We start from the raw sequence: 12,931 nt of genomic DNA, 5'->3' as shown, positions 1-12,931 counted from the left end.
AAATTAAAATTAATTTTAAAAAATGAATACTGGGCTAGAAGTCCTCAGGCACATAACTTAATCAATCTCATCCTTTCCCATTCACCTTTCAAATACCACCTGCCATAAAATCCTGAATGTGTGGCTGAGATCATCAAAAGCAGTTATATATTACTATGTTTTATCAAGTGCTGCATACATTCAGTGGCTCTTCTTCTAACATACTGGATTTCAGTCATCAGTAAAGTCACTGTAGAATTCACAAGAAGTAGATATGTTAGTGAGCATTCCTAGTTTCAAAAAAAGATGCCACTACTTAAAACAAACAAACACGGAAATATAAACTGCATTACTAAGGATTCAATGAAATATGAAAATCCACATAGAGTAAAAAAAAAAAAATTTAATAACTCTACCAGCTCTCATTTTATTACAACTGTACAAATTAGAATTAGGTATACTCTAGAATGTTTGTGCTGTGTCCAATCGAATCTGTAACTCACACTGAAGGTATAGTTTCGGGAGCCTTAATCCTGCACAGCTGTTATAATTATACCATGTGGCCACCCCCCAGGCATAAGCATGTGGATGCACACATTATCAAATGGGAGCAGTAAGAAAGAAAAACAATGAAGAAGGTGAAAGCAAATCGTGTACTTTAGGTTGGCATTTGCATATCATCGGAAAACTAAGGTATTTGCCAGGATAACAATGTTCCCAGCTTGGAAGATGACCTTGGCCATTATCAGGCCCTGCTGCACACAAGGTATAACATACTTTAAACACCCGAGGCAGGAGACCTTCCAAAAATGGGCCCAATGACACCATCTTGATAACTATTTCGATCCTGAGCAAATTTCAGTGATAAACGTTTCTTTGAACATCTAATGTTACGAAGATAGAAAATGGCTAGTTGTTCTCTATTGTGCAGGAACAGTCCTTCCAGTAACAGTCTGTTCTGAGATCATGCTCTTGGACAGATCAAATGGTACCGCTTAGTTTTGGCTTCCTCCTTTTTCCAAGTCCTTACCTCCATATCACGTCCCTGGTCTACCCATACCATTTTGGCAAGCCCTCAGATGGACATTGCTCTGTAATAAGGTCATGTTTCGCATACCACTTGAGTGTGTGTATGCGCGTTTATCCGTACCTTTCTGGGTTGAAGGGAGCGCTTCAGTGTAAACTCTCCTGGACATGGTGCTAGTTAGCTCATGTATTGCCCTGCCTGTTTTCTGAAAGTGTTTTTTCCCCTAAATAAGGATGGAGCTAAAGCAAGAATGGTTTCAGCATATTATTCCTTATTGTGTAGTTTTATGGAGCCATGTCCTTTTAGTTTAGTTTACGTTGCATATTTATGTTTACTTTAAAGACTGTTATGAATTCTAGAATCAGAGCCATCCAGTACAACTTTCTGCAATGAGGAAAATGTTCTGTAATTTGCAATGTCCAGTATGGAAGCCACTTGTTCCCTGTACCTATTGAGCACTTAAATATGACTAGTGCAAACAAGAAACTGAAATTTTCATTTTATTTGTTTTTATTTATTTGAAATTTCTATAATTGTATGTGGTAAGTAGCTGTTTTGACAGTGCAGCTATAGATATTTTTGTCACATTCATATGAAACTAGAGAAACTTCAGCATTTGTGTTGCAGCCTTTTCACATGTGGGCATGGTTCTATTTTGCATTCGTTCACTTGCCTCCATAATTTAAATCCTGTCCTCCAGTGTTTATTTTGCCTAAACCTTAATTTTTTTTATTAGAAAAGTTGTAGTTTTATAGAAAAAATGTGGAGAATATACAGAGTTCCCATATATACACCCTATTATTAGCACTCTGCATTAGTGTGGCACACTTGTCATGATTGATGAAAGAATATTATTATACTTGTACTATTAACAATAGTCCATGGTTTACATTAGCGTTCATTGTGTAGTACAGTCCTTTGTTTATTTAATTTTTTATTCTAGTACATATATATAATCTAAAATTTCCCCTTCTAACCACATTCAAATAGAAATATCGATGCTGTTAATTACGTTCACGTTGTTGTGCTACCTTCACCTCAGATAGAAGCTCCAATTTAAGCATGACTTCTCCCTCCTCAACAACCCCCATGCTACTTTGAGCTATGTTAAGAAATACATTCACAAAGCAGAGTAATGCTATGAAGTAGGGAAGCAGGCTTACTTCATAAAGCATACTTTAAGTTTACAGAATGGCTTTCTTAGCTTTCTAGTTCTCATGGTCAAATTCACTTGAATTTAAATAAATGACGTTTATTGATTATGTAGCCTTTCTTGAAAAATCAGTCAGATTCTTACTTTGGCAGCAATCCTCACTCATCCCTAAGGAGCGTTGGAGAGGTGTGAGACGTTCCTTCCTGCCTGCTGAGCTTTGGGTACAGCTGGCTTAGCAGCCTCCACGTAGCCTTGACGTAGCCTTGACCTAGCACCTGAAGACAAAGCCCATCGTAGTCCTCAGGTTGTCAAGAAAGGAATTGCCAGTAAGTAGAATTCCATGCTGCCTTTATGGGGCACTTTGAATGTGATTAGGATGAGCAATGATTCTCCAGAAGTGGTGTAGACTGGAGGGGTAAACATGCAGATTGCCCGGCTGTATACTCCCTGTTCTTCACACATGCCGCCAAAGATAACACTCCTGTAGAGAAACTGCCAGGATTCCCAAGCTCCTTCTTGCGGGCTCCTTCTCTTTACTTAGAGGCCAACCAGGATGCACAGAAAGCATAACTGATATCACTTAGATAATTATTGACTAGTTTTAGTCTTAATGGTAGAGGCTATATTCATTTTCTCTTCCTGGTTATGTTTCACTGATGTAGGTTGCTTATTTCTGTCTAGAGGCATGATAGTTTTGCTTCTCTGTGATGAGAACTTCAGCGACTGGGACAAAGGTAATTTGTCGAGCCCTTCCACCACAAATGTGGTTTTAACCTTTTGAAACATTCTTTTAAAATATATCTCTGGGATTTTGAGGTGGGGGCAGATAGGCAAAATTGTATATTTTGTATTGCCTTGCTTCTTGACAGGTGTTCTGAATTATAAGAATGCCTTATTTGTGGCAAAGGGATGCTGTGGAAAATGTGTTTTTATAAAAATCTGAATGTTCACATAAAACAGCATGTGGGCAGCTGAAGGACAAGGCAACTAACTCATGCATGCCTTCCTCTTCCTTTCAATCCATCTAGAATCCTTGATTCTCTTGGGTGCATTCTTCATCTTCTGTCACTGACTACCTACCTCTGTCTCATATTCTTTTGTGTGGGGGAGCTAGACATTTCAAGCCAAAGCTAACGGGGTACAAGGTTTATTTTCGTCAGGCTTGTTTTCCTTTGACCCTTGCTCTGCTCTCTCCCCCAGTTTTCTTGCCTTCCCTTCTTCCGGTCCTCACCAGATGGGGTGAGATAGGGCGACCTCCTGTACCTGGAACCCAAGCTATGGCTCTTTTCTGTCTCTTCGAAAAGTATGAGGGATGGGTTTGGGGAAGTACATTGCCAGAAAAGAGAAGTTTCTCAAAAGTGTATGTTGCACTAAAGGTGTAGCTACTAACTTTCAGTGCTTGGGAGCTGACCAGATTTGCTTTTCCCTTTTCTTGACACTGTGCTGTGAAGTTGCAGTCCACTCTCAGTTTCCGTGACGGTCTCCTCAGTGTGCTGATATAATTTAAGGGTTATACGGAGAATTTATCAGAATACGTTTCAGGGATTATCTTTCTACATAATATTTTGTCCTCATTTATAGTGGTGTTTCTTTAATAATATAAAATAATGTTTGCTTTCTCTATAGCCAGGTTCTGTATGCTTCTATTGCCCTCACCTCAAAATATTCAGGAGTAGTGGCAAAAAAGCTAGACTGAGGTCTGGTCTCTAACTGTTTCTATGGTGCCTTGAGAGGGCTATGCTAGATGAGTGTTAAGGTTTCCTTTAGTCCCAGGAGTCTGTGCTTCTATTTCTTCCAAAGCCCACGTCTCCTCCCCACCTCCTATTTCAGCCACTTCTTCTCTTTGTCTCCCATGGATCACTCCCAGCAGTTCCTGAATCCTGCTTTGGGAACTAATGTGCTTTCACAAGCCTCAGGAGGGACTCTCTTTGTATTTAGCATTGTGAGTTCATACTGCCAAAAGGTTAATCTTCCCAGAGGAAATGCAGATTGGGTAGAATAAGAGAAGAGCAATGGTTGTACCTTGTCAGGAGTAGGGAATTCAGTCATGCAGGTTTCTAGCCAGATTTTTAGAAATCTGCATCACAGAAGTCACCTGGGCGGCACCCCCTGAGGAACTCTAGGTTAATGTGTGGCAAACAGAAATATCAAGTTTATGCCTATAGGGTAGTTTTCATTGGCATGAGCTAAGCATAGGAAAAATGGCCTTGGTAGTGTTAATTTTTTCATGGTCAGTTATATAATAGCTGGTCTTGGAATATTAGCCATACTGTTGCAGAACTAAAAATGTTACCCTGAGACATTTCAAAAGAGCAATAAATATTTGGTTTCAAACAGACATTAAAAATGATAAACCTGGAAAGCCTTTGTTGGTTGCTATTTTTTTTAACGTTGGAGTGTTAAAGGTGACTCGTTCTGTCCCTGGCTTTCTAAGTACTTATTTTTGGCATAATTTAATGATAATTTGATCATTTTAACATTGGGATCGTTTATGCTGTAACAAAAAGATACCTGGTAATGGAAATGCGCCCCCATTTCAGGACACTTTACTCTCACAGGATGAAGGTGTGGCTGTGCTCAGGGTTCGGGGCTACATACTCTGTTGGGTGCCATGCCAGGGATACCCTTTTGATGTGGAGGGAGAGTCTGGTGATGAAGTCAAGAGTTATTTGCAGACCTGGACTGCAAATTCAAATTTGGTGCCTGCTCAGGAAACCAGCCATAATCTCTGTGGTGCTTGGGGATGGCTGAACTATGAGCTTGTCTCCTTTTGGAGTAATTAGACAAGTCCCTGCCGCTGTTTATTTGGAGTGGGTGGTTAGACCAGGGAGGATTATGGCCTTACTCTTTCATGGGCCAAGAAAGACTCTACCGCTTGTCACCACTTTAAGAAAAAATGAAAAAAGAAAATAAATTTCAGTACCTTTAATTTTTCTTGGTTCTGCCCTAATTAATTTTCTCATAGCCTCAACTTTTTCTCACTAATTATTTTATTACAAATCTGGGCCTCTGTTTTTGCATTGGCCTTATAACTATCAATGTAATGACTAAGTAGTAATCTATCCATGTACAATAATTTACTTCCTTCTCCTTTTATTGGTTACTTGCATGATCTATAACTTTATACTAAGGAATATAATACCACAATATACTAGTGACTACAACTTTTACCTTTCATTGAAATAATGTTATCAAGACCAAGTGTATAAACACTTAATTTTTTTTTTACATCATCTTGCTGCATCAGCTCTCCATGTGTCCGCGGTGCCACTCCTGGGTGGGCTGCACTTTTGTTGCGCCGGGCTGCTCTCCTTAGGGGGCGCACTCCTTGCGTGTGGGGCTCCCCTATGCGGAGGACACCCCTGTATGGCGTGGCACTCCTTGCGTGCATCAGCACTGCATGTGGGCCAGCTCACCACACAGGTCAGGAGGCCCTGGGTTTGAACCTTGGACCTCCCATGTGGTAGGCGGATGCTCTATCCATTGAGCCAAATTCACTTCCCTTAAATTTTTATGCATATTACAAAACTTCTTTCTTTGCTTTCCAAAAGAGTTCTAACAGTTTTCAAAGTCTCTAGCACATGCATACACTTACCGGCAGTGAGTTCAACATTTTAAAAAATATAAAATGTTATTATTAGATATACTAATATAAGATTAAACAATATAAATTATATACATATACATATATATCATAGTAGACATAAGATTTTACCTTGAAATTTCCTTATGATGAACTTCTTTAATTATATGTGAAGGTGAGCAATTCTTTCATGTACTTAGAATCCATCTTTTCTTTTTGAGGCCCGGGGCCAGGGATTGAACCCAGGACTGCATATGTGGGAAGTCAGCACTCAACCATTGGCTCCCCTGAGTTGTTTTTTTTGTCTGTTTGCTTGTTGGTTTTTTTGTTTTCAGGAAACACAGGGAACCAAACACAGGAACTCCCATGTGGGAAGTAGGCACTCAACTGCTTGAGCCACATCCACTCCTCTACTCCATCTTTTTAAAAATATCATTTATTAAGTAGTTTCTGATATACTAGTGATGAGGCTAGACCAATTTTTGACTAGGGACTGGTGAGTTATAACTACAATGCATTGTCCATTCTTACTGGCTATGCTTGAACATGCACAGTAAAATGATTCCTTTAATGTTAGGAATATATACAAAACACCTCTGCTTTGTGTCAAGCAAATGTGAACTTTGTGAAATAAATATGTATGTATCTCTTATGACGATAAGAACTAGACAAAAATATGTCTGGATCCCCTCGATAGCAAGCTGTGAAAAATGAAAATCTATTCTCTTTCTAAAGTCCAGGTTATGTTGAAGAAACTTAAGGGTATTCATGAAATTAAAAAGAGCACCAAAGAATTAGAATAGCTAGCTTTCAGTTTCAGAGAAGTCTTAAATGTTTGAGATCATACTCAAGATATACTTGAGTGCCAGAGGCAAATGATACCCTCATTTTCCTGGCATTGCATGAGGTTAGATTTGGACTCCTCTTAAAGAGGTTATGGCCAGGATTTTTATTGAGCAGGATGCCAAAAAAAATTAGGTAGCTTGTTCTAATGTGGTAAGAGATTAACTGGAATCAAATTGTGTTTTCTATCACAGCAAACCTATAAAACACAGGTGTAATTTTCATTCTCAAACTGCATCGTAATTGTGTTTTAAGTTCATTGCAACTAAGTTCGGTGCGTTCTGACTAGAGCATTTTGTCCACATAGTAGTCAGAATTTGTTAGCAAGGAGACTTTTTAATAAGTGACTTCTATCACAAGGAGTCAATCAGTTGATTTTTTTTTCTTTTAAAAATAGGATACCAAGATATAGGATAGAGAAATAAGAAGTCTTTTTCAAAAGGTCAGAAAGTTGGCACCATGAGTCTAGCCCTCATGTAATCATTAACTTAACACGCTACCTTGGGTAGATAGAGCATTCAACAAACTCTCCATGCCTGTGTGTGTTAACCTAGAAAAGAAGGGCACCGCCATAATGGCAGCCAGGCCACCTAGGAATGGCTTTAGAACACAAAAGTAAGCAAATGAAAAATGGGCTTCGTGTGCACTGAGGGTAACACCATTCACATATGCAAAGTATTAATCAATACCTGGGTATGTTAGGGTACTTACGTCCTTTGTCCATAAAGAACTCCTCGACAATTCAGGCCTGACTTGCTGCTGTTTCCTAATTAGATCCACTTAGCAATAAGAAAGAACTTGTGTGTCTTTCCCTGCACAAAATTCTTAAACAAGCATTGGGTGTGTGGTAAATGGAGCATTTTAATAAATGTTTTGTAAAGGCCAATTATTCAGTCAATATTGAATTGTGTGATAGGAAATACGGCTGCTTAGCTACAGGGAAGATGTCTACATACTATTGGCATCTGTTTGGTAGGCAATGTTCTGAAATGGCCTGGCCTTCCTCCAGACGGTGATTATTCATAGATCTGTTGAGTGTGGTAAGTTGCATTATTAGCGTTTAATCTTTTATTGAAGCAAACTCAGGAGGCTGAAATCTATTTGCTTTAGCAAGCTTGTTCGCTGATAAATGTGTGATTTAAAATTTTCCTTGTGTGAATTCCTCAGTGCAAGAAAAACACAGCTGGGCATAGCACAGATCATATTTATCTTTTCATTAACTAAAGTACAAGAAGATAGCATCGTTGGAGGCTTATAAGGAAGGATTGCTAAAGAACAGTCCTTCTCCTGTTTGCACACCCACTTGAGGAAAGCTTTCCAAACAAGTATTTGAAATACTTGTGAGAAAAGCTAGTTGAATCGTCAAAAGAAGACCAAGTGAATGTATATAAAGTGGTTGGATTTCAGATAACATTTTTCCCCTGAGTGTTTAAATTGGTTAAATATTAGAGGAAGGGAGATAATAACACTGTTTATCACCATAAACTTAGACCTATATCTTTTCTCACAAGGTTGGTATGAAAGGCATATCAAGGATTTTTCCATTCCAGATGATTTAGTTTCAACTTGGTAAAGGGCATTGTAGGTAGAGAAAGATTGTTTGGATGTTAACTGCCAAACAAGAGAAACTTTGTATAAACTTAATAATATATATAATTTATTGCTTCTTTTAACTAACATAACAATTACTCAACTGCAATTGTGAGATTTTTTCACATATATATTTACATTTTCATATATATATTAAAATTATTCTCTCTGCTAGAGGGAAGACTGAAAAATTCTGAGTGATTTTAGGGCCACTTATTTGCAATGTATTCTCAACAAAGCCATCTGGGGACATCTTCCAGAATGAAATTAGTGATTATGGCTTATATGTATTTATACTAAATTCCTCAGTTGAGAGAGTAAATACAAACAAACGATGCTGGAGAGATGTTCTTTGGTCATCTTTTGTACCCACCGCTAAAGTATCCAGAAATAAATAAGGACAAGGGAGAATAGAAAACAGGCTCCTTTCCCAGCCAGATGCATCAGAGCTCCAACCACCTTGAGCTCAACTCTGACCCTGTGCTACCAAAACTAGGCCAACGTTCTTATGAGTTCAACAGACACATCCTGGCCTAAAGTTAATCTCATCCCAACCTCCTATCCCCCTGCACTCCCAGGTCCCTTCCAAAGGGAGCTTGAAGGGAGCCAGGGTAAATCCTCCCTCTTTTTTGTCTAAAAAATCCTCCTTCCCTCCTTTCCTCACTCCCTTCCTTCCTTCTTTACTTTTTACTTCTTCCATTTGAATTCATAACGCCCTGAATAAAATTGGATTTTATTAATATCAATATCTAATTGATATTAGATATGCAACTTCTTGTCTACTCCAAGTAATTGATTTGGAGTTTGGAAACAATAGGAGGAAGACTTAGGAACTATCCTCTCTGAACTGTACTTTGGCTCACCATGTTTAGCAAGATGCTGTTTCCATTTTTTCCATTGCCTCAAAGTGAGTCTGTCAATGAAAAGCAATGCTGAATTCACCTAGACATGTTTTATAGATAAGTAATGAAAACCATTTAAATATTTAGAAGTCAGTAGCAAAACAGGTGGTTTATCTGTATTTAATGGAGTCACAATATTTAAAACCCTGAAATTGCAATCCTTGTTAAGCAATTTAGGAATCTGACTAATTGACAGAACTAACCAGGTCCAAACAAGGGAAGGTAAATACACTCACACATAGCTTTACAAGCAGATGCTACACTGAGGAGGATTTACTTGCCAATATTCCATTAGTCATGAGATTTATGGTGCTGTCTGGGCTATTAATTTGTCTCTTACTGAGATTTCCTTTGTTAATTCCTTTCATTTATGTTAGTTTAAATGTAGGATAACTACTTAGAGTAAGAAATTCCTGAACTGATTTCTTGATGTCTGACTGGTGGCCGTGTAACCTCATAACTAACACACTCTGCGTATCGTTTCTGTTCTTAACAAGATACAGATTAGAGACCTCTGAAGACATCAAGGAGATTTCAAGAGAAGGTAATGCCGTGAGACTCCCCCACCCGGAAACCCATTAATGTCACTCTATCCCCAAAGTAAAGAATGGCTTTATAGCCCAGTGCTACTGACTCATACCTCCTTTGCCCCTGACTACCACAGTTTTACCAGAGGACAGGACAGTGTCTAGTGAAGGGAAAGGACTGAAGAAAAGTAGAACGTGATGTGTCACCTGGTATCCATGGGAAAATGCAGTCTCTAATGGGGGTAAATTTCTTCCTCTCCCATTAGACCACTCCTAAAGGACTTGAGAGGACATGTACTCACTTTTTATTTGATTCTCTTGCTTGTGCTGGGAGCAGGTGGGAACCAATGGCCTGTGGGTTCCCAGTTCTCCCATGTCACACAGTCCTTCACTCCAAACCTCTAATCAGAAAAGCGCCTAATGAGAAACACTGTCACCCAGAATTTCGCAATGATTACTGCTGAGTCAAATTCCAGACTCTCACAATTTTGAAAATCGACTCTTTAGAACTATAACTTGGAGACAATAATATTAATATTGATAAGATATGAGAGATTCTAAAGTGCATTTTACCAGATAATGGTTGCAATTCTTGCTATAGAGCAAGAATATTGTGAATGTTATCAAATGACAAAGTTTCTTTGGCGTCCCTCTCATCTGCACACGGGGTCTGTACGGCCCCCTGTCTGGATTCCATCGCGCCTGCCTGCCAGACCTTATCAGCACAGACCCCTAGGACGAGGGCCCTGGATATTAGGCTCAACATGATCTGTGTGGCCAGGACCAGCCTCAGTGTATGTTCCCATCAGCCGTGCAGTGATTTAGAATGACTCGCTTAAGGATGCCATCGTTGACCGTCTATCACAGCACCAGCTAAGGCTAAAAAAAATCTTCCCCGAAATTGGGGTTGATTTATGACCCTACAATATTGGCAACTGAGCTTTCTCTTACTTCTTTTTGCTTTGCTGCTGCTTAAGCAGACCCTAATTGGTTGAGATCCCGACAGTTCTAGCTCCTGTCTGGTGTGACTATCACAGCAACAGTTAGCTCTGAGCACAGTCCCCAGCCAGGCTCCTGGCAGGAATCCATGGGAATAATCTCCTTCCCTTGGCAGCCTCCTGAGCAGCAATCTGTGGAAAGGACTGCAGGATGGAGGGGGGGACGACTCCGTGGAACATTAGGTTGAAATCCTTACTCTTAATTTACCATGTAAAATAAATAAATTAAGCCAATATAGTATGCCGTGCTTTTGATATTGTATTTGCACTAGAACTACATCTCACACAGAAGGGATGAGATGATGCAGGAGTAATGATCCTGGCCTTGGCCCCTGATTATCTGTGTGACCTAGGGGAGCTAGCTTCTCTGGGTCTGCTTCGTTATCTATGGAACAAGGGTACTGAATTAGAAGATTCTCAGGTCCTTTCCTTTCTCACATTCTGTGGTCTTATATGGCCATAGATAGCCTTAGACATGAGATCATATTTCTACCTGATACTTTGCATTTTAAAAAATTACTATAGGTCCATCAATTATTTTTTTTAAATTGATTGATCGATAGTTAAACACTATTTCCAAAAACACTTGAGGCAGCTTGCAGCAAAGGCAAAGGACAATAAACACGAAGTCAACTTATACATACTGAGAAGTGAAAGGAAAAAGGAAAAAAAGGATACTTAACCAATTCTGAAGAAAGCTATAAAGAAACAGAATCTTTCTCTGAGGTTTCAGCAGCCAAGGGAATAAAGCAATGGTACCAGTTTATAGAAGAGAAAATGGTGTTTACTTTCCTGTTTTGCATGTTAGTTTCAAATTTTCCCAAGATTTTGAAGTTATATTATAACATTTAGCATAATATACTTTGATTTCAGGTTTTAATACCAAGACTATAAATCCTGGATGCTAGAATACCGAACATCTTAATCCCCCTCTATAGAAGTGATCTTATTCTTACACAATATTGGTTGCTGCTACAGTTTATTTTCTTATCTCTGCATTTACTTTCCCATTGCCCTGGGGGTATAGTTGTTTTTTCTTCCTCATGTGGAATAAAAGATCATTTTCATTTGTTATCTTTCTGGTAATAAACTGGGAAATTAGATGTGTTAAAGGAAACAAAAAATAATTTTAATAATCTTTCCTTGAGGACTTAGGATTTGTAATCATATTTTTCCCATTTCTCTAATTCTTTCATGCTAAAACAGGGGAAAGGCATTATTATGTAAGCAATCTTTATTAATTTTTTTAATTTTAATTTCTATTTAATTTAAAAAAGTAAACAGAATATGATTTAATATTCTGAAGTGAAATTAATTGGGATCCAGAATTAATATTTCTTTTTTTCTTTCGGCCATCCTTATTCATGAATAAAAGAATATGTAAAAATACACTATGTATATAGGTGTGTGCATGCATGGGCACACGTGTGCATGCATGTATGGGCACACGCATATGTAGGTACCAGAGAAAACTGCTTTCTACGTGACCTAAAGAGAGATTTATACTTAGGAGTTCTGGTTCTATCAATTTTCAGCGACCGGACTTAAATGCTTTTTATCTTTAGAAAAAAGTAACAAATAGCTAGCGTAAGCCCAGCTCATTGTTTACAGGCAACTCACGGATTTTCTGGTTTTGGATCATAAGAAAAGGCTGTATTAGGGAAAAGGCAGCTGGGGAGGAGTGACAGTTCCTCAGTTCAGCCCCCAGCCCTTGTGGAGGTGGCATGCAGCCAGGTTAGTGCAACAACTTGTCTCATATACAACATACATGCCTCTTTGGGGCAAAAGCAAAACAAATCCTTTTTTTCCCTGTTACTGTCTTAGTCAGCATAATTAATGCTAGTTGCCTCAACAGACAAATCCCAAATCTCAGTAGCTTAGCACAATAGTAGAACGTGTCCTGCTCAATCAAATTCCAGGGCTGGGTGGTGGAGATATTTCTCCAGAAATGGACTTGAGGACCCAGGTTTCCATGGGATGCCTCCGTTGGAACATGTGGCTGCTAAATTCACATTGGGAAGGGAAGAGAGCGGCACTGGAGCCCCCGACTCTTACATGCCTCAGCCTGCAGTGGCCTGTCACTTTCATGCACATCCCATTTGTCAAACTCTGTCACGTGGCTGGTTCAGTGCAAGCTAAGCTGGGAAATAAGAGGATTAAATGTAGGAATGAATCTGGTATGGGAAAATGGGGGCCATTTTTTCTTGAGATCTAAGGAGTGTCTTGTAGATGCATTAGGGAAGGCTTCCCAAAGGAGGCCGCATTTGAACTGAGCCACTGCATTTCAGGAGGACTTTGTTAGGGCCGGAGGGGTATTCTAGGTGCAAAG

General features: G+C 39.1%; 1 protein-coding gene across 6 annotated transcripts in view; it reads left to right on the top strand.

Moving 5' to 3' along the window:
- Nucleotides 1–12,931, top strand: part of MECOM (MDS1 and EVI1 complex locus) — a 573,098-nt gene that overhangs the window by 392,114 nt on the left and 168,053 nt on the right. The window contains exon 1 of one of the 6 annotated variants that reach the window (XM_012527085.4): nucleotides 2,824–2,893. The exons of the other annotated variants lie outside the window; for them this stretch is intronic. Within the exon in view, the coding sequence (XP_012382539.1) occupies nucleotides 2,867–2,893 (27 nt within the window). The 5' untranslated portion in view covers nucleotides 2,824–2,866. Of the gene's footprint in view, nucleotides 1–2,823; nucleotides 2,894–12,931 lie in introns of those variants that run through there. 6 annotated transcript variants of the gene reach the window in all.

Source organism: Dasypus novemcinctus, chromosome 4 (genome assembly GCF_030445035.2).
Source record: "Dasypus novemcinctus isolate mDasNov1 chromosome 4, mDasNov1.1.hap2, whole genome shotgun sequence".
NCBI lineage: Eukaryota > Metazoa > Chordata > Mammalia > Cingulata > Dasypodidae > Dasypus > Dasypus novemcinctus.
Note: the sequence above shows the minus strand (reverse complement) of the source record. Positions and strands in the feature narration are given on the sequence as shown.